At 39.0% G+C, this 22,999-nt stretch overlaps 1 protein-coding gene across 1 annotated transcript in view; it reads left to right on the top strand.

Annotated features, from left to right (window-relative positions):
• Positions 1 to 20,694, top strand: part of RTF2 (replication termination factor 2) — an 87,409-nt gene extending 66,715 nt beyond the window's left edge. Inside the window, exons 6-9 of the mRNA XM_042462588.1 lie at positions 10,577 to 10,690; positions 17,192 to 17,246; positions 18,494 to 18,583; positions 19,765 to 20,694. Coding sequence (XP_042318522.1) covers positions 10,577 to 10,690; positions 17,192 to 17,246; positions 18,494 to 18,583; positions 19,765 to 19,952 — 447 coding nt within the window. The 3' untranslated portion in view covers positions 19,953 to 20,694. The remainder of the gene's footprint in view (positions 1 to 10,576; positions 10,691 to 17,191; positions 17,247 to 18,493; positions 18,584 to 19,764) is intronic.
• The last annotated feature ends 2,305 nt before the right edge of the window (positions 20,695 to 22,999 follow it).

Here is a 22,999-nt window from a genome sequence, read left to right as displayed (position 1 = left end):
CCACCCATAGGGAGAACATCTTTTCATAAAATGGAAGCTTTCTTTGAGCTGGAGGCTCACCATTGTGAGCCTTCAGTGCCTCAAAAAATCTTGCTTTATAGTTTTGAACAGCCATCTGTCCAAAACCATTTTGGCGTAGTGACCTGGAGGCTCGGGCGAAGTAATGTCTCCTATTGCCGGAGTGCATGATGCACTCTGGAGCACCAACCTATTGTGCAAGGCTATCAAGCAACAGGTTTGTCTCCCTGGTGCACCAGTCTGCGATCCTCCTGGCCACTCACCCAGCAGCCATTAATAATTTTTTAAAATAAATGTTATTAAATAATTTAAAAAGTAATTCCAAAAAAAGAAACGTCATATTACATAGAGTATTTAAAATATACACATATTCACCCCCTCTTATATATTTCTACAAAAAAATGTCAGTGTCTTTATTGTACGTCCTTAACCACTGAGTTCCTCCGATCTCTCTCTCTATATGTGTAATACTGAACTCTTAAAGATCCCCTTATTTCACCATTAATTTCCTAATGTTAGTGTTCTAATTTCTAGTTCAATCTGAAATACTTTACAACTATTAACTTTATATTCATTTACTTCCCTTCTATAAAACGCTTTATGTTTTTATCTGGTTCTAATAATTCTAATTAATATTTAAAAATGCTCCAATTATTCATAACATATTATTGTAGTTGCGACCTAGGCACACACTATTAATCACTCGTTTTCCAGGGCTAAATGTATTTCTCCAACTTTTTCATTTTTCATATAATCTTTCCACATTTCCCAGTTTCTGTAAAAGTCTCCTAACAAACCATTTTTTTACTAAACATGTAAGTCTATCCATTTCGTAAAAGTCCATCATTTTCAATTGTCATTCTTCCATTGAAGGACATTCTTCTTTCTTCCAATACCTGGTGAATACAGTCCTTGCTGCTACTATTGCATATGTTAAAGTTTTTTCTTTCTTTCTTCCCAATTTTAAGTTGTCTGTCATGTTCAAGAGATAAATTTTTGAGTTTGGCTTTTCTCCAATTTTATATATTTTCTTTAATCCTATGTGTATATTTTTCCAAAATTTCTTAGCTTTACCACAGTTCCACCACATGTGCAAATAACTTCCTACTTCATTTTGGCATTTCCAACATGTGTTTTTATTTTTCTTAAACATTTTTGCTAGCTCAAATGGAGTGAGATACCATCTGTATATAGATTTGTATATATTTTCTCTTACTTCTACACTACTAATTTGTTTGATTTTTATTTTCCAAAGATTCTCCCATTCTTCTAATTGTATTGACTCATTTAAATCCTTTGCCCATTTCAACATATACTCTTTCACCACTTCTTCTTCTAATTCAAATGTAGATACCAGTTTGTATAAGTTTGAGATTTGTTTCTTAGGTTGCTTTATTATCTTTTCCATTTCCAATTCCCCTTTTCCAATTCCTCTTTCTTTCATATCCATCAAGAACCTTTCTCTAATCTGTCTGTATGCAAACCAGTTACAGATATATCCCTCTATTATTAATTCTTCCTGCATTTTCATCCTTCTTCTTTCTTTTTCCATCTTTGTAATATCCTCATATGTCACCCATCTATTCTTTTGGAACTCTTCCCTCCAATACATTGCCTTGTTAGTAGATACCCATAATGGGATTTTACTATACCATTTTCTCTTGTATTTTAACCAAATTTGCATCGTGGACTTTCTAATAATGTGGTTATTAAAGTTTCTATCACTTTTAATCTTATCATAGAACATATATCCATTCAGGCTGAATTTTAAATCAATTCTTTCCAAATTTAAATTTCTTTTATTCTCTAATTTCATCCAGTCTAGCATCTAATCTAATACACACACATAATAGTAGCATTTTAAATTTGGTAAGGTTAGCCCTCCTTTATCAATTGTGTCATATAATCTTTTCATTTTTATTCTCGGTTTCTTATTATTCCAGATGAATTTCAAAATGTCTCTCTCCCAGCTCTTGAATGGCCTAGCATTAATTATAATGGGTAAACTTTGAAATAAAAAAATCATTTTAGGTAACACCGACATCTTCAGAATTGCTATTTTGCCCATCCAGGAGATATTCAATTTTTGCCACCTTTCCATTTCTTTTTTGATACTTTTCCATATTTTGTCATAGTTATTTCTAAACAGTTCTATATTTTTTGTCGTAATATTAATCCCCAGATATCTTACCATTTTTTGTCTGAAATCCAGTTTTTTTCCTTCAATAAATTTACCTCTTCCTTATCCATATTCATTGTTAATACTGCCGTTTTTTCCTTATTAATTTTATATTCCACCACCTTGCCAAATTCCTCAAATGTTTGCATCATAATTTGATGACACTCCCCTGGATTGGTTATTGTTAGAATTAAATCATCAGCATAGGCTCTCAATTTGTATTCTTCCATTTTCAATTTAAATCCCTCGATTAAATGATTTTCTCTAATATTATTTAACAAAATTTCCATCACCAATATAAACAATAACGGGGATAATGGGCAACCCTGTCTCACACTTCTATAAATTTCACATACAGTGGTACCTCGGGATACGAAATACCCAGGTTACGAAATTTTCGGGATACGAAAAAATCCCATAGGGAATTATTGTTTCGGGTTACGAATGTTTTTTCGGGTTACGAAAAAACTTTTGGTGCTTTTTTCGGCTTTTTCGCACGGAATCGCGGCTTTTCCCCATTAGCGCCTATGGCAATTCGGCTTACGAAGGCTTTTCGGGTTACGAACGGTGCCGCGGAACGAATTAATTTCGTAACCCGAGGCACCACTGTATATCTGTTATCTCTCCATTTATCCTGATTCTCACTTCTTGCTTTGTGTATATTGCTTCTACCCAAGTTTGAAATCTATTTCCAACTTCTAATTTTTTTAATAATTCACACTTAAATTGCCAGTATACATTATCAAACGCCTTCCCTGCGTCTATGAAAATCAAAGCCAATTTTTTATGTATATTTTTCTTGTGGATTTCAATCAGGTTAATCACATTTCTTATATTATTTTTAATCATCCTATTTGGGAGAAAGCCTGATTGATCTTCATTAATCTAATGAGCAGGTACTTTTTAAGGTTATCTCCGATTGTGTCCATGTTTGTGGGATCTTTTCGGTCATCACTTCATTCATAATTTGTAGTACAGTAGTGGTTTTTAAATAAATTCCTGGCACTTTTTGTAATATTCATTTGTAAAACCGTCAGGGCCTAGAGTTTTCCCAGTTTTACTTCTGTTAATTGCATCTATTAGCTCCTGCAGCGAGATGGTTTGATTTAATATTTCTTTTTGTTCCTCTGTAAATTTCTTTAGATTTTGAGCATTCAAGTATTTTAGTATTTTATATGTATTAACTTTTGGTTTTTTAACAGTTCTGTAAAATAATTTTTAAAAATCTCTTTATAGCATTTTGTGACGTTATTAATTTCTCTCCTTCTTTAATTAAAGCAATTGTTCTTTTTTCTTTCTCTTTTCTAATTTGATACGCTAACAGTTTCCCAGTCTTATTGGCTGATTCAAAATATCTTTGCTTTAAAATTTTTAATTTTTTTCCCATTTCTTCCACTAGTAATATCGAAACTTGTTTTTGTAGATATTTTACCTCTTGAATAATTTGTTGATTTTTTTGGGGGGGGGGTTGAGGGCGTCATCCCTTTCCTTTAATTCATTATTTATTTTTTCTAATTTTTCTTGTCTCTTTTTTTAAATTTCCGAAGCCTTCTTTATCATCCACCCTCTTATTACCGCTTTATGTGCATCCCAAGCCACTTGTAGTGAGGTACCTTTATTTAAATTTTCCTCGAAATATCTATCTGTTTTATTATTCACCAACTCCTGATCCTGTAACACTTTCGAATTTAATTTCCAACTGAACTGCCTCTTTCTTTCTGGATTTAAATTTAGCTGCACAGGGTTGTGGTCCGAAAGTATTCTAGGCAATATTTTTACCTCTTGAATTTTAGTACTTAAATGGGTAAATGCTAAAATCATATCTATTCTAGAGCCAATAATCATCATCATCATCATCATCATCATCATCATCATCATCATCATCATCATCCACTTAATCTCAGGGAATCCAAGTGGATTACAGCAGTAAAATACGGTACAATTAAAAGAGATAGATTAAAAAATCCAAAATCTCCCACCCTCCCCCTCACATAAAAACATAATCAAGTCCTAAAAAGAGATTAAACTGAAAAGGAGTTAAAACATTAATATACAATACACGAAAATGAGATAAAAATTTCAAGTGGAGTCCAAGTAGGGTACATAAATAGACAGCATCGCTCCCGAGCGTCCTTGGCGGCCTGCTCCAAAGAAAAGACCCTGGTATACAGAAGACCTTCGCCAGATGAAGCGGGCTGTGCAACGACTAGAGCGTCACTGGCAGAAACATGGGAACTTATCTGACAAGACACTCCATGAGAACATGTTACGTTCCTACGGAGTGGCAATCGATGCAGCAAAGAACGTGTTCTGTGCTGCAAGGATTGCATCAGCAGAGTCCCGTCCAGCAGAGCTGTTCAGGGTGGTTAGGGAATTAACACAAACCTCAGCCACCCTGAACCCTTTATTAAAGCCAACTATAACCCGCTTTGATGCTTTTAATGACTTTTTTGCCGATAAAATCTCTCAAATAAGGGCCAATCTTGACGCCAGTCTTTTGACAGATCCTATAGCAGAGGTGTCCAGTGACTCTGGAAACAAGGTTATTCTGAATTGCTTTGAGTTTATTAGTACCGAGGACGTGGACAAGCTCCTTGGTCAGGTGAAAAGGACGACTTGCCCTCTCGACCCTTGCCCTTCTTGGTTGACCGTTCAGGGAGGAATTGCTATAAAAACTGCATTACATCGTATAGTAAATACATCTCTTCGGGAGGGTGTATTCCCACTGCCCTTGAAACAGGCAGTGGTAAGACCCCTTCTGAAGAAACCCTCCCTTGACCCTCTGTTAATGACCAACTACAGACCAGTCTCCCTACTACCATTCTTGGGCAAAGTGATTGAGAGGGCAGTCGCCTTTCGGCTCCAGGCAGTCTTGGATGAAGCCGATTATCTAGACCCATTTCAAACTGGCTTCAGAGCGGGACTCGGAGTCAAGACTGCCATGGTCGCCTTAGTCGATGATCTCCATCTAGGCATAGGCAGGGGAAATGTGACCCTGTTAGTGCTTTTGGACATCTCAACGGCCTTCGATACCATCGACCATGGTATCCTTCTGGAACGCCTGAGAGAATTGGGTATCGGGGGCACTGTGCTTCAGTGGTTCCGGTCTTACCTCTTGGGAAGGTTCCAGCTGGTGAGGCTGGGGATAGTTCCTCCCATAAAAGGGAGTTGACATCTGGCGTTCCTCAAGGCGCCATTCTATCCCCCACGCTATTTAACATTTACATCAAGCCGCTGGGAGAGATCATCTGGAAGAATCGAGCACGGTGTTATCAGTACACTGATGACACCCAGATCTATCTTTCCATGTCTCCGAGTGATACAGTGACTAAGGATGGCACCTCCCCTCTGGATGCCTGCCTGAGGTCAGTAATGGGCTGGGTGAGGAAAAACAAACTCAAGCTGAATCCAGAGAAAACAGAGGTACTTGTGATAGGTACCCCAAGTCCAGATAGGGAAATTTGCCATCCTATCCTTGATGGGGTTATGCTTCCCCTTAAGGATAAAGTTTGCAGTTTGGGAGTACTCCTGGATTCATATCTACAGTTATCATCTCAAGGAGATGCGATGGCCATGAGTGCCTGGTATCAGCTTCGGCTGATACCCCAACTGCGTCCCTGTCTGGATCAAAAGGACCTTGAAACTATAGTACATGCACTGGTAACCTCTCGCTTGGATTTCTGTAATGCACTCTACATGGGGCTACCTTTGTACCAGGTTCGGAAGCTTCAGTTAGTTCAGAATGCTGCAGCCAGATTGGTCAAGGGTTCCCCAAGATCGGACCATATAACACCTATATTAAAATCTCTCCATTGGCTGCCTATTAGCTTCCAGGCGCAATACAAAGTGTTGGTTGTTACCTATAAAGCCCTACATGGCTTGGGCCCGAGTTACTTGAGGGAGCGCCTCTCTCTACATAATCCGTCTCGTACCCTCAGAACATCGGGAACATATCTACTTGAATACCCTAGGGTAAGATTAGTAGCGACCCAGCAGAGAGCCTATACAGCGACAGCCCCCGCTCATTGGAATGCTCTTCCTGAAAAGATTAGACTTTGTCCCACACTTGAAGCCTTCAAGAAGGCATTGAAAACTTATCTTTTTCAGAAAGCATACCCCCTTGATTCTCTCTAAAGATAGAATACCCTAAGGAAGATCAGGATGTCTAATTCAGTCAATTGTTTTTAAATTGTTGTATAATGTATTAGATTTTATGTAATTGTTGATGTAATCATAGATGTAATGTATTTTTGTAATCTATTGTTTTGTATTGTGACATATGTTCACACAATTGCCATATTGTGAACCGCTTTGATCAAGAAGGAAAAGCAGTATACGAATAAAGCTTTTATTTATTATTTATTATATAAAGATAAGAGATGGTAGATGAAAGGGGAAAGCAGGGGAGGCAGGGCAGCAAGGGTGTTCTAGTCTGGAAAGGCCTGACGGAAGAGATCTGTCTTAATACCCTTCTTGAAGGTATCCAAGGTGGTAATCTGACGGATCTTGTCCAGCAGGTCATTCCAGAGTCTAGTAGCAGCTGATGAAAAGGATCTCTGGGCCACTACAGTAAGTCTAGTCCTCTTAGGTCGGAGCAGATTCTTCCCAGTGGAACGAAGAGTGTGGGGTGGATTATATGGGAGAAGGCGCTTCCGCAAGAAGTCAGGACACAAGCCATGTAGGGCTTTGAAGGTTAAAGCCAACACCATGTATCTTGCCCGGAAGCTAATAGGCAGCCAGTGAAGGGATTTTAAAACTGGTGTAATGTGGGCAGATCTAGGTGTGCCAGTAACCAACCTGCATTGACATTGTCCTGCAATGACCAAAGAAGCCATATGTATGCACTTATATATCAACAGTTTTGCCTGTATAGGACAAGAAACAACCTGACCAGTCCAGTGATCGTTTTATAACTTTCAAAATATTTCCACCCATTTAGAAACTTTGGGACACTAGTAATATGAACTTTATTGACAGAACAAGTTGGGTGAAGGTGGTAGACAACGCATAGCCATTTTGGGGAGAGTAAATATCTTCTCCGTTGACAGTGGCCAGCAATGGCAACAAAGGTTCACAAACACATCTTTTTGCATTCGCAAAAAGAGGATTTTTTAAAAAGAAATAATGAAAGGTATGCACTGCTGTAGCATCCCACCACCATCACCACACAATAGCCACTATGCACAGTTACTGAGCATGGAATATGAGACAGTACTGTAAAGAAAACAGTGAATAAATGAGAGTTGATTGAATGTGATTTACATTGATATTACCTGGCAGTACCTTGATGTTTGAGTTGTTTCAATTGCTGCATTTCTTGAACCTTGCAGCATGAGTAGTGTAGGAAACATGGGTGGGTTACAGACCACCAAAAAATACGTATGGAATACGTATTAGGGTTAGGAAGGGGCGGTGCTTCTGCACCCCCCTAACCCTAGTACGTATTCCATACGTACGACATGGCGGCGCCCCTTCCATATGGGGGCCGCCATGTTTATGTATCGGACGCATAGCGTCCAGATGTGTCGCGGCACCTATGATGTCGCGAATGCGCCAGCGGTGCCTCGTGACGTCATAGAGGCACCGCAAGAAGGAGCTCCATTTTTGCTCCGCGCGGTGTGGCTGCTACGGCTCCCTCGCGGAGCAGAGGGCGGCGGCGGGAGACCGCCGCAAAGCGGTGGTCTGTAACCCGCCATTGTATCTTTCTTTTAATACCCAGTAATGCTTTCCTGTGTTTCCTGCAAAAAATAGTATGGGTTGTTAAGGTATACAGACACAGGTTGTGTAAAAGATTTTATTTAATTTGCAATGAAAGAACTAATATGACAGAATTACATATTAGCTGTTAAACAGTACTTTTCATAAGCATTACATATGCATTTTTTTAAAAAGTACAGATTAGCAATAAGAAAACACTACATAGTCATCAAGGAATTACAGTGCAGCTTTTACTAAACAGTACATCTGTATGCATCATAATAAAATACAATTTCTCCTTGCTTGCTGCCAAAAGAAATCAAGAAGGACATCCCTCACCATTTCACCTTCCTTTTTAAAAAAAAGTCCTCATTGTTGATCAGTGGGGCATCGAAAGTGTCAAGAATGTATGACTGAGCATACTAGTTGCAGTCCTGCAACACTTCACCCTTAGTTTCAAAAATGTTGTGAAGAATCACACATGATGTAATTATAGAGGGAACATTTTCCTCAGCAACCTCCAAGGAGGCTATAAGACACCACCAAGGAGACTTTTGCCTTCCAAATGCTCTCGTCACTATGTTTCTAGCCCAATTGAGAAATTTTTGAACAGAGCCTGCCTTGGAGTAACCGTTCCTTGGTAGGGCTTCATGAACCACTTTCGTATAGTATAGACACTATCAGCAATCATAGGTGGACCAATCTAGTATTATATATTATATGTAATGTACAATTATGCATTGTCCTTTTAATTTTCAACTTACATTTGTATTTAGGTTTTTATGTTGCCCCTGAAGACCAGGCTACTGAAATATATGTAGGCCAAAATGCATTGGGCTTTTCCAGAATAAAAACAGCCATCCATTGAGGGCTTGGAAAAGTGTCTCCCTTTTTTCCTGTGGATTCTGTTGGGTGATCTCCAGTTTTTGTCTCTTCTACAGTAATATAAATGTATAATTGCAAATGATGATGAGGGAGCTAGAAAAGACTGAAATCTGCCATTCTTTTAATATTTTTTGTAAATAAAAAGCTTCTCATTTTGGTCAGAGAGCTGATTACCAAGCAAATAATGAAAAACTAGTTGAAGTGATGTATCCTCAGTTTAAGGACCAAAAACTGCTTTTTGGAACAAATGTATTTTTATTTATTAATTTTATGCCACTTTTCCTCTGGAGTGGAACCCAAGGCAGCAGCTCACAGAAAAATTAAGTGTGTATGTGTGTGTTGCAGTAAGGAATGATGATGCTGCTGCAAGCACAGCAGCTTTCTGAAAGTACAGTTGCTTGTTGCTTAGGTGGTAGATTTGCACACAAAATCAAGATAAATGAAATGGATTCAGAATTCTTTATATTTCTCTCAAATAGATACCAGATAAGTTGGGAGAGCTGTTAGCAAACAATGATATTAGCTAGTCCTGTAGATATGAAATGCCATGAAATAGTCATTATTGAAAAACGCTATCAACACTGGGATCCACAGTTCACTTCTGTGTAATTTTATTCGGTTATAAGCACCACAACAGGCTGTCAGCATCTATGTTGTTTTATCAGTTCTAATTTGTATAGTTTTTGTTTATAGTTCTGAATGGTTGATAGCTAAGCAAATTTTATTCTGATTTTTGCAGGTCAAGTGTGTTGTCCTTTAAAATAGAAACATATTGCATGTACATTGTATAGTTTGCCTCTTCATAGGTTTAGAACAAAATTAAACAAGAAAATTACTGTGGGGTTGGTTTTTTTGCCTTTAGGAGTGGTGGAGATCTAAATATAGATAACATGAAATAAACTGAAAGAACAGAGGAATTTGCCGAGTTGTGGTTCAAAGTACATTATTCTAATTAAGAAATTATATGGCATAGCAAACAGAACCTTGGCTTATTAAGTTGACCAATAAAGAAGCCACGATTTTCTCAATCTAACTTAATTTATAGGAGTATTGTGGGTATAGTGGGATATTGTATCATGTGAACACCTTGTGCTCCCTGATGGAGCCATAGACTACAAAAACTTAACTTCTTTGGGGTATATAAGAACATTAGGCTAAAAAAATAAAATCATTATTGGATTAATAGAACATATGAACCCAATCCACAAAAAGTCAGTCACATCTGAATCTCATTGAAATCAACAGCAGAAGTTAGCAGTAACTAATTTATTTCCAGTCAACTTAAATATAACTTAAGTGCTACTGATTTTTTTCTGGAGTCTTGTGGGTTAGATCCTGTGAGTTGCACTTAGGTTGCATTGAAATCAGTGGGACTTTCACATTTATTTTATTAGCATCTAAGTGAAAGTAGCTTGAACCTCAGCCCTGCATATGTCTTTGCAAATACCTTGGTTGTTTGTGAATAAAGGAAAATAGTAGTTTCTGCAACGAATTAATGGCCCAGCAAGTTGTTTCAGAATTGACAAAGAGATCCAAAATGCACATTTGAATCTGATGTATTTTTATTCTGTAGTCAAACAAACACTCCTAACATGAGTAATGTAAGTTGCACTCTCCATGTCTAATGAATGATCAGTGCATTATAATATTTCATGTACATGGTGAAGACAGCTCATCTGTACTTGTTCCAGGGCTAGAAAAAAAGGAAGGTTTAAATAAAACAATAATGGAGGAGGAGGAGGAGGAGATGATGATGATGATGATGTCTTGTTTGCTTTTTCTTTTTTCTCATTAAAGTGTGGAATCCCTTTTAAAGAGAATGATGTGATTGTACTTAATGGCACTAAAGAGGATGTGGAAGTGCTGAAGAAACGAATGGAAGAGAGAAGGCAAAAAAGTAAATTGGAGAAGGTAAGATATTTGTGTGAGCACATTGTCTTGAGTTATTTGCACCTATGAAGATAGAATATAGGCCAAGCAGAAAGTTGTAGGTGGCTGTTGACTTTATGTGCCTTGAAGTTTATTTATGGTGACCTTCTTGCAGTGTTTTCTTGACAATACACTGTAACAGAAATTTCAGGAAACTTAAAGTTCTAGGCCTGGCATAGCAAAGAATTGACAAGAGGACCTAGTAAATTTAAAATCCATAAGTTTATTTCCAGTTGTTGACAAAGGAAAACATTGAACTCAGTGGAATTCAAGTTCCAAAAAGCTGAGATCCCGAACAAGACAAAATAGCCCTTTTTATATTATTGAAGACAAAAAGCTTCTTCAATACACCTGATTGGCTAATTACAATTCAAACATACAGAATTCTTACAATCAGAACAGAAATACATGCATACATTAAAACTGCATCATCACTCCTTTCCCCCTCCTTTAGGAATTTAGTAGCTTTCCTTCTAACCTTGCTTCTGAACATCAACAATGTATCCTTATCTTAAATTGTGTATATTATGTCTAATTTTGTTGGTGCCAGCTTCTTACAGGTCATGATGCTCTTTTTACTCCTTTGCTCTAATTTTTTTCTAAACTCCTAGCCTCTATTTTAAAAACCTATTTTTCTTTAACCAAAGCGACTCCATGTTTCTATGGCTTTTTATTTCAACAAGGAATTTCCACCACAACATATTCAGAGATGGTTTGTTATTGCCTTCCTCAAAGAGTTGGAGAGTGAGATTTGTCCAAGATCACCCATCTCCACTTCTCCATGATTTCCATGACTGAGTGGGGATTCAGTCCCTAGTCTCATAGACTCCTAGTCCAAAATTCAAACTATTGCACCACACTAATCCAGTGTAAATTATGGCACCAAAATTCAGAAACAGTCACTGTCACTTTTTCAACTTTCAGAGTGGTGACCAAGATCCCATGAGTTCCTGTGTGCCTGCCTAAAAGGCTATATGTGTCTGTAGAATTCATGACCTTCATATGACAAGATTCTTGAAAGCCTTTTCACTTTATGCAACTTTATGTTCATATGCTAGTGGTGTCCTGGGGTCTCCTGTTTAAGAAATGCAAAGACAAAATAAAGTTTATTGGCTGCATCCTGATATATATTTGCAAATCATTGGATTCCAGCCAATAAATTTCCCCAATATATTGTGTCATTTTGAGTTCACAGTTAAGCTATTTGTTTGGAACTGAGGGACAACAAGAAAGCGGGAAAAGTTTTTCTCCAAACCACAGTATTCATTAACAGAATTGGTGCTTGCTTCCACTAATTTAGAAAAAAAAATTTTTACATGGAAAGGTTTGTTTCCTCTGCCAATTGGAAATATGAACCTCTAACAAATTTATTTACTGATATTCATTCATTCATTCATTTGTATGCTGCCTTTCTCCCAAAAGGGACCCATTAACAAATGTTGTCAATGAAAGAATGAACACATTGGTCTAGCCTTTCAAATCTGCTGCTACTTCAGTTAGTTGCTATTAAGCAGAGCTGTAAACATTTCTCTCGGTGTGAAGGTCAGCGGTATAATCTAAAACAATCCAAGGTGTTTCAAACTACAGTCAGTCCTTCTTATACACGGATTTTTATACACGGATTCAAGCGTCCACGGTTTGAAAATATTTTTAAAAAATATAAATTTCAAATATCAAACCTTGATTTTCCATTTTTTATAAGGGACACCATTTTGCTATGTTATTATATTTAATGGGACTTGAGCATACATGGATTTTGTTATACACGGGGGATCTTGGAACCAAACCCCAGTGTATAACAAGGGTCTAATGTACGTGCTGACTACACAAACATAGAACAGATTCATCTGTGGTGCAGATCCCCTGTTCACTAGTCTTAAGCATATATACGCATGTAAGTACATCCATATGCATACACAATCCAACTGAACAATCACATTTGCATGATATCAGAGCCCATCAGTCTTTTTTACAAATGCAGAAATAGACTAGCTGCAGCATTCCAAGGTTATTACTATACCTCCACAAACAACCATATCTTGATTGACTTTGGAAGCTAAGTGGGGTCAGATCTGGATAATACTTGAATGAAAAACCTCTAGGGCAGTGGTTCCCAACCTGTCGGTCGCGATCCCTTTGGGGGTCAAACGACCCTTTCTTGGAGGTAGTCAGGTTGGGGCTCGCCCCTCCTCCTTCTCCCCCAGGGTGGCCAGGCCTCCTCTGGCCTGCCGCCACCACAGTTGCGTTGGGGCTTCCAGCAGCCTTTGCGGCAAGAAGCCTCACCCTTCTTCCAGCTGGCGGCCTCCCTGATTGGTTGGGAGACTGGGAAGGGCCGGGACTTCTGGCCGCTGGGGCTTGTAGGTGGCTGGTAGTCCCACCCCTTCCTGGCCTCTCAACCAATCAGGGAGGCCGCCGGCTGAAAAAGGGGCGGGACTTACGGATGCAAGGGGGTCACAGCCCAACAAAGGTTGAGAAGCACTTCTCTAGGGAATACTGTCGATCTCCAGATAGGGCTAAGAAGGAATCCTGCCTGAATGTGAAAAACTGCTGCCAGTCAGAATTGACAATACTAGACTGCATTGACCAATGTAAGGTACTTTCCTGTATTCCGTTGACCCTCTAGTCCACCACACTTGTCTTCAAGAGATGCCTCTCAAGCCAAGTCTCTGGCTCAAAGCTTTGTTTTTGGCCGAGGAGCATTAAGGCAGGTTGAATGAAACATTTTTTTAAATGCATCTGAGGAAGTAGACTCAAGTCTACGAAAGCTCATGCTGCCAATTTATTTCTTTCAGTTAGCCTCAAATTGCTGCAGGATCTCTCTACATACTGATCCTACAGACTAACATTGCTATGTCTTTGAATTTTTTTCAGTTAAACAATTTTTAATTGAGCCAGATACTTTATATAATGGTATTTACTGTTATATACTTCTCAATATACATTTTTAAAAATATATAGTGGATGACTTTTCTGTTTTGTTGAACAGAGTGTCCACAACTACTTATTTTTGTATTGAATGCCCTGGAAGAATACCAGATCCTAAATGTTGTATTTGGTAAAAGACTGCCAAGACTGATTGAGTGTTTTGCCATTACTGGGAGTGAAGACGGTGTGCATAGATAATACTGAGTAGTTCTTAGTCCAAAAGCATCTGGCATGTGACTTCTGTTCTCTTGCAATGGTATAAATGGTGACATATATGAAGTTCTACTAGTTGGTATTCATAATGGTGATGACCTTATTGACCCTGATGAACTCTTGACATGAACTCTTTCCAGGCAACTGAGAACTCATGCATGAAACACAGCCTTAGAGCAGAGTGGCCAGATGTCCTATCCACAAAGGAGGACAAGTCACTGTAAAATATAGAACATTCCAGAAAAATGTAAAAAGATGAGTCTGTGATTCGTAGAGTGAAACAATATTTTGTGCAGACATGTTCTATGCTAGATGTTCTAGACCAGGGGTAGGCAACCTTTTTGAGCTGGGGGCCGGGCTGCTGTCCCTCAGACAACTGGGGGGCCGAAGCAAATAAATAAATAAATAAATAATTTTAAAAATAAATAAATAAACCGGGACAAATGTAGGACAAAATTTTCAGATGGAGGACACTTTTTTTTTAAAAAAAATGGAGGACACGTGAAAAAATTTATGCATTTATAATATAAATGCATGTTTCTCAGGCTTCTATAGACAATTGCCCCCTTTGCCTGCTGCTTGCCCCCCTTGCCCGCCGCTTGGCCCCCCTTGCCCACCTCCTCCTGATAGGCCAAAGGCCCCACGCCCTCACGCGAGAGGCCAAAGCCTTCGGCGGCAATCAGCGGCAGGACCGGGCTGGGGCCGGTCCCAAGGCCTTGCCGGGCCGCATCCGGCCTGCAGGCCGCAGGTTGCCTACCCCTGTTCTAGACTGCCACTTGCATCCAATCCATTCTATATGCCCACTTGTGAAGGATCATGGGTCTAGAATAGCACTAGGTTGGTGAAGACTGCTGTAAAACCACTCCATCTAAAGCGAAATCTAGCTACCTACCAAACAATTCTGGTCCAAATAGAAGGATCTGAAACAGTTTCAGGCATTCCAAAGCACATAATGCAAAGGAAGGAATTATATATCGTAGACATTCCACTACCTACTCAACTCTCCACTCCATTTTTTTGATGGTTTTTGGGGCCTCAGTGTGCTGAATGAGGATGACAGTTTCACTTTTTAAATTAGCATCTCATACTTTTGCTGGTATGGTGAAATGACTTGCAATAACAGATTCCCTAGCAACTGCATCATCAAGGCCTCTTTCCAGTTTTGCATCTGGCTTCCTGTTGGAAATGAAACTTAATAATTTGTGAGCTTCTGCAGTTCACATTCATGTTGAAAACTGCTATAAAGATAGCTTTCATGCTGGAAGCTGGATGGCACCCAAGCATACAGTATAGCACTACTGAGCTCTTCGGTATTGCTAATTTATTAGTTTTGCTTCTGAAGTGTTATGTTCCCATTCACCAAATGAATTGCACTGGAAGACATTTTTTTACTGAAATGACACACAGGCAGGGCAGGATGCTATATTACTCTCTCCAAGCAAAGGAGAGGAAAGGCAAATGGTACTGGTGTATATCTTGGTGGTAAGAATGTATACAGTAGGCTTACAAAATCTATGAACACCAAAATCAACTTCATCTCATCTCATCTGTATCTGTAACTGTCCTAGTTTTACTGCCTGCCTCAGACTACACAAAGAAGGGGTTATAAATGAAGATTAAGATGCACTATATCATGGTCTGTGTCCATTTGACAAGTTAGAACTTGAACAGGCTTCCTGAATCCTAGTATTATTTAATATAGGAGGTGTCCTGGTTTCTTCCTACAATAATATTTCCTAAACCTCTGGTGCTATGACACACACACACACACACCACTCTATTTCACACATGCATTCTTTTTTTCTTTGCGGTGCACTATATTTTTCCACTCACTTTTGAGAATGTCTCTGGGGATGAGGCCAACAAATGACTGGAAATCTGGGTTGCAGTGTCAGGAAAATAACATGAAAATTTAGTGTTTTAAAATAGAGGTCAGGATACACAATCAAAGAAGCAGCCTTCTGCTTGAAACTGACATGGTTCCAAGTGACTGCCCATCCTATCTCTTCCAAATTAATTATGTCCTTCTAAATCTCAATAATCTGTTGGATGAAAAGAAGCAGCAGAAGGGAAGGATGTGAAAGAAGATCCTGTTCTTTGCTCTATTATTCAGTCCTACATTCTGTGGGTATTAGAGAAGCCCTTTATTGCCACCTGGTGGGTGTGATAGGGAGAACATCAGCTATGTGATCCCTCTCTCACACGTAGCTTTATGTAGTATATTTTTGTGTATACAGTATTTTTATTTTTGCAACAAGGTATTTGACTTTATGTATTTATTTACTGGTAGTTCATCTCAAAACATAAACTCTCAGCTTAGGGCCAAAATATATTTGTGGTAGTTGTGTTGCCGTATGACAAAATCCACAAGTAGTGATACCTTTATTGGGGCCAACATCAAAACATAAAATACATTATGAAGTTTTTGAAGCTTCATTGGCTTCTTCATCAGGAAAATATGTTAAAAATCATACATCAGAAGAATAGGCCTACGTTCTGCCTGAGATATCAGTTAAGATGGTATTAAGGTATTTCACAGAGACCACTCCTCTTATTGGCCATGTGCGGACTAGGGGGAAAGAACAATAATAGACAGGTAATACAATCTCAACTCTTATTAGCAACAGAAAAGTAACTTGGCTTGAGATCCAGCTGTCTCTGTCCTGTACTGTCCTGTTTAGGAGCAGGATGATGATTGTGATGGTGGTGGTGATATTATTATTGATATTATTACTGACACTAATATTATTACTGACATTATTTCATATGGGGCTCAAGCATAGGTGGATTTTTCCTTATGCGGCAAGGTGTAAGGAGAGGGCCCACTGTAACTGGTTCCTTTATGCCTGTATCCTCTACCTAGAGCTTCTAGACATTTTCCATCCAAATTTCTTGTTTAAATCCATGCCTGCGGAGTTTCAGTTATGCTGAAACTTCAGATACTGACAGTCAGTTTCTTAGATCTCAGATAAGATTTTAATCAGCATTTCAAAGGTCCTTGAGAGACCTAGTCAGCAAAGGTTCTCCAAAAAGATAATTCCAAGCAGCCACCATACAGAATGCCCTCATCCTTGTCCTCACATATGATCTCAGGACACCAGAGGAACTTGAAGGAGAATCTCCTTTGCTTTACTGTATCTCTTTGTCTCAGGAGGTGTACATAGGATGAGGCGCACCTTAAGATATATATTGGTTATGGCAGCAAGATGATCTTGATTTTATTATGTGAATGTAAGTCCTTTTATTCTCACTGTCAAGGACCTTTTCCACATGTCACATTTAAAACGTCTTGTTTTCTTATGCAGAATTCCTGAAATAATCACCATTTTGTCTCACTTGTTTCAGAAATCCAAGAAATCTAAGGCAGCAGAGACTGTTGTGAAATCTGAAGCTATTGCAGGTAAGGTCATGGTCATGTGCAGATACAACAAAATGTCTTCATAAAGAGTATGAAGAGTTTTTTAAGGCTGTGTGTGCGCGCGCGCACGCATCTGAAATAATTGGAGAAACTCTGTACTCCACTGTCATACACACAAAAATAAGAGCATTTATCACCCCCTTTGAGCAAAAACAAAACTTACAAGGCCAAAGCACTTTGTATTACTTTTCCTGTCACTTGTAGGTGGCTCTTCCATCCCACTTAAACCCCTAAATTCTACCTAAACATTAGGAGGAACTTCCTGACAGTAAGAGCTGTTCGACAGTGGAACGCACTTCCTCAGAGAGTGGTGGAGTCTCCTTCCTTGGAGGTCTTTAAACAGGGGCTGGATGGCCATCTGTCAGGAGTCCTTTGATTGTGAGTTCCTGCATGGCAGGGGGTTGGACTGGATGGCCCTTGTGGCCTCTTCCAACTCTATGATTCTGTGATTCTATCATTCTAAATTTAGTATGCTGTTCTTCTCCCAGCCCAGCAGCACAAGCTTCTCTGGATGCTTTTACCAACACAAAGGTTTTAAAACCATTGGTCGTTTGAAAATGCTGTGTTTAGGTACATAAGTGGGTGCTCAGAAGGCAGCTATAATCCCTTGTATTAGAACTGTCTACTCGGAGTTACGTATTCCCATTCCCTTGTCTTTCCAATACAGTATAATCTACCACAAGAACCAAAAAATGAAAAAGATGAGGCTTTATATCTAGTGTCCAAGGGAGGGAAACATATTTGGGATAAACTCTGCAGGACCCTATAAATTTTCAGTTGCGTTTAGAACAAAACATACAACTTCTGATTCAATATTATTTCATCTCCTCCTTTCTCCCCATCACTGTAACACTTAGTAGAGAGTTAAAAGAAGCTGTGTATTGGCGCCATAGATTTTCCTACCCCTGTTCCATATCTATGGCTATTCTGAAGGTGGAGAGGGGGAGAACTTGGCATGTCATGAAGTCACAATACATCTCAGGAAATATGAAGAACACACTGAGACAACTAAATGCAGTTTCCTTTTTGCTTACAATGGCTTATGTGTCAGTCAATTTTTCACTTTAGCAGTAAACTGAATCTGGGTATTTTATTCATTTGTTTTGATTTGCAGTACTATTCTGTTGAAGAAATGTTTAGCTGATGATATTAACAGGGTCCATATTTTAGATTCCTAGTATTCTGTACTAAACATTGCTCTTTCTTCCTCTCTCTCTCTCTTTTAAAAGAGTCACCCATATCTCAAGTGAGTACTGAAAAAGAAGCCACAGTCATTAAATCTGGGGAAAAGAGAAGCATTGCTTTCTGCAAGAGTACAGGTTAGTGTAAAACTTTCCAATGCAGTTCAATAAGCATTGCATTAGTATTGTGAATAATCCTTTTTGGTGACCACTTTCATCAAAATGTTCATCCAGAATTCTGCTTTGAGCAGGTAGAACCATAATTTGGCTCATCTCTTATTTGAATTATGAGAGTTCTGAATGGTATTGCAGATGCTTAATCTGCTCCCTGCTGAATGTGAATGCACTCTGAGTTTCCCTGCTGCCTTTAACCACAATTAAATACTGTGTGTTAGGTATTTACCATGGTTAACATTAATCTGATTTCAGTAAGATTTCAAACCAGAATTTGAAACTGTTTTATCTGGATTGAGGAGCTCCTCTGGACTTGGTTCATGTGGACTAGAATCCTCGCATCTCTCTTCAGCCTTGTGTCCCATTCGTTTGCTACTTGTGTTGCTTATGAGATGTGAAGCTGGAGAGAGACTGAGGATCTGAGAGATGAATGAGCAGCAGTACTTCTGCTATCACGTTGAAGGCAGAAGCGGGAGGCTGATGGCAAAAAGATTTGGCTTTTGGGGTTATTTATTTATTTATTTATTTACAGATTGGGGTGATTATCCCATATTACTTCCCTCAATCTGGACACTGTATTCCTGTTGATGCCACTCAGAATTGCATCAGTTTTTTTGACTGTCATATCACATGAGCTGACTCATCTTCATCTTGTGGCCTACTAAATCCTCAAGATCTTTTGGACATGTACTATTGTCAAGCCAGTTATCACCTATCCTATATTTGTCCATTTTATTTTTCCTGCCTAAATGTTTCCTTGGTTGCTGCATAACTTCCTAATTTCCAGGGTTCAATACCTTCTTGGAGGTATTCTCTGTCAAGAATTGCACAGCTACATAGAGCCTTTTAAAAAACTTTGGGGACTTCTTACAAAACTCTCTCAAAGCAATACTTTGTCTCCATATATAGGATTACAGTAATAAGAAATAAAAAGAGAACACATTTCAAATTTTTACATGATTTTCGAAGAGCTCAAAATTATCCTGTGCTTAACATATAAATGTTGGGACAAAAAAGACCAATTTAAAATGCCTAAAATGTAATGTGGGTGTGATTCAGCTGGTGTTATTTCTGTGTATCTGTGTTTTTACATTCAGTTTTGTCAAAGGAGTTAAAATGTGATGTCTGTTTCCTTTGTCATACAGCAGCCAATGAAAGTGTGTCGTCTTCATCTGGAAAAGAAAGCAAAAATGCATCCGGGGCCCCGAAGCGGTCCATTGCAAACATTGAGAAGTCAGAAGCATACAAGTCTATTTTTACTTCCCACAGTTCAGCCAAACGTTCCAAGGAAGAGTCTTCCAATTGGATTACACATACAGCATATTATTTCTAAAATGGCAACGTATATGATTTCTAGCTCTTTCCACCCATCTGCTTTTCCTCCTACAAAGGAAGTCTTTGTTAGCTGGCTGTGTGCAATTTTGCGAATGATTTAAAGCACTAGTCAATGTAGTTTTGTATAATAGATAATAAAAGCAGAGCTGAAGCTATCTTTGGTTTTTTAAAAGGAAGTCCTTTGCACAAGTTCTGATCATTAGGATCACTGCCTGTTGTCCTTTGCTCAGTTTGAATTAATTGGGAAGGGTATTACTCTGATCATATGAGTGGATGATTTCATCAGAGTATCCAAATTATGTGAGCACCATCTGTTGCTTTGCAGGGATCCTGTTTACTAGCTCTGATTTAGTGGAAATTTCAAGCTGGGAACCTCTAATAATACAACATTTTTTGCTCTTCTAGATATGTTATAGCTTTGTATAAATGGAGCTAAATGCTACCTGAAAAGGTTTCACTTGAATGAAACCAGCATTCCACCATACCCTTCCTCTGTGTCTTTTCTTTAGTGGGTCATTAGTTATACAGCAAACAAATTTAATGTCCATGGCAGCTGTGGGATGATGGATTACACACAAAAACTTTATAGTCTCAATCCTCGTTTGTCCTCCTGTATAACTCTTTTCAAATTGGCAGATTCAATCTGGCTGACTAATTTGAGTGTCCATCCTTGATGTTTTTAAGAGAAGCAAATTTTCTGACTCCTGTACTTAATAAAGACACAATAATTTAATATTGGATCTTGCAGACTATTTCTGTGATTATTTGCTCTGAAGGTTGTCATGGTTTCATCTTTTTAAAAATTGAAGATCACTTTGGCTTACATCAAAAACACTGTGAATGGTAAAAGATGTGGTGGTGTTCTTCTTGAACACTTGTGCAAGCACTGGGGAAGACTTTTCACAATAAACGCCCAAAATGTAGCAGATAGTGTGTCACAGTACAAAAAACATAAATTAAGAAGATACATGTAGTAGAATATAAATGAGTAGAGAAGTTCTTATGAAGATTTCTTTATGGCCCAAAGTCCTCCACAGAAGCGTCCACAAATGTAGTATCACAAACCAAAGCATTAGAGCATCTTCAGAAATTGGTTTACTTTCCCTACTCTTAAAATTAAAACATTAGTTTGTTTAACAGCCAGATTAGAATTGACACAGCATTGGAAAAACATGATTACTTTATACCTGATTGAAAAGAGTTTGGTATTTGACTGTTATGAATAAATTGATTGACAAAGGTAGGAACACAAGAATATTCAAGCACCTTGAATATTAGCTGATGCATCCAGCATTTCAAAACACAGATTATTCTAGAGCAGGTTTACATAGAATCATAGGATTGGAAGAGACCACAAGGGTCCAACCTCCTGCTATTAAGCAGTGCTGTAGTCTTGAGTCAATTGACTTGGATTTAAGTTGGACTCAGTTCCTTTCAATCACTTGTCTTGACTTCACATAAATGATGCAGTGACTTGACTCAGTTTATTCACCAAAGACAGTGCAGTTGTGTTTTGACATCCCTTTGGATTTTCTCTGGAAACTTTGCTTTAGGGATATAGACCAGAATTCACTAAGGCAGTTATGAATGTATAATCTAGATTTACATGTTTAGGACTGGTTCGTATTCACAATCCCAAAGTCCCCCAATCCCCGCTTACCAGGCAGCAGTGAACAACAGGGATCTCTTTTCTTGTTGACCAGGAAGCAGCAGACTTATGTTTTCAAACCCCCTCCCACTACTAGAGATCTCTAGCATGACAGGGAATTGTGACAAGATCCTGGTTCTGACTGTCATACCAGACATCACTCATAGAAGGGGGTGGGAATATCAGTCGGCATCCTCCTGATCAACTGGGGACCAGGCCCCTGTAGCTCACAGCAGCTGCTCCTGGTAAGTGGCAATGGAAAGGGAGTGTCAGGCCATGTGTGAAGACTGCTAGATAAGCCAAACCAAAAACATGAGAACTCCAAATTAATGGGAATACCAAAGACTGTGATAGCAATTCTCATCATTTCCTATATCCACACTATACAATTACAGCAGCTTGATAGTACTTTAAGAGTCGTGGGACTTAATCACACAAAAGTTGAAAAGTGGAATTAGAGCAGGATACTAGCAACTGTGGCCATACCTTATCACATGATGCTGCTTCTGTCCAGTATCTGGTCTGTAGGCCACCTGTTGCTGGAATGGTCTTTCTCATTGATGGGCAAAACCTGAAACCTGCCATTGCCTCCCAATCATGTTGCATTTCCACTTTGATTCAGGTGTGATAAGGTCCTCCTGTTGCAGTTGCTATATGCAGGCAGCCACATGTGAGTGGGCATGATTATGCTCCTTTCCCCCCATTCTCCCTCCCTCTCACTAGTTTCAAGTGGCCTATTTTTCTTTTCCTTTTAAAAACAATATTTATTTATTTATTACTTGATGGATTGGCATGATCATGCAAATATGCTAAAAATAAAATAAATAAAAATTAATGCAGACCAAAAGGAATGCTGCAATGTCAGCATCCTAATAGATTTAGGTTCCGGTTTCAGTGCTCAGCAGGCTTCCCTGAACAACCCACGTCCATGCCTTGTGTTTGCAGCCCAATTTACATTGTTGATATGTGCTAACTTTATGATATTCAGTTATTTCTTATGGTAACAGTGATATCACAATCACTTGCATGTGTATCTTTTCTCAATTATTTACTGATGATGTAACTTTTATCCCACATAAGAGCAGCAACAATGAAAAAAAGTTCACATAGGCGCGTTACAGACGGGCGCAAGAGGCGTCGTCATCACGCTACGATTACGCGCGAGGGGCGGCACTTCTGGACGCACCTTGCTCCTCGCGTGTAATCGATACGTCAAAATGGCGGCGCCCTATACAGATGGGCGCTGCCATCTTGACGTAGCGGACGCTCTGCATCCGCACATCCCAACCCGGAAGAGACTTTGCGAGTGCGCACTTTGGCACTTGCGATGTCTCTTCTGGTGGCCGGAAGGAGCGCAATTTCCGCGCTCCTTTTTTGCAGTGCGGAGGAGTCGCGCG

The sequence above is a fragment of the Sceloporus undulatus genome, chromosome 4 (genome assembly GCF_019175285.1).
Source record: "Sceloporus undulatus isolate JIND9_A2432 ecotype Alabama chromosome 4, SceUnd_v1.1, whole genome shotgun sequence".
Lineage (NCBI taxonomy): Eukaryota > Metazoa > Chordata > Lepidosauria > Squamata > Phrynosomatidae > Sceloporus > Sceloporus undulatus.
This window is presented reverse-complemented; position numbering and strand designations above follow the sequence as displayed.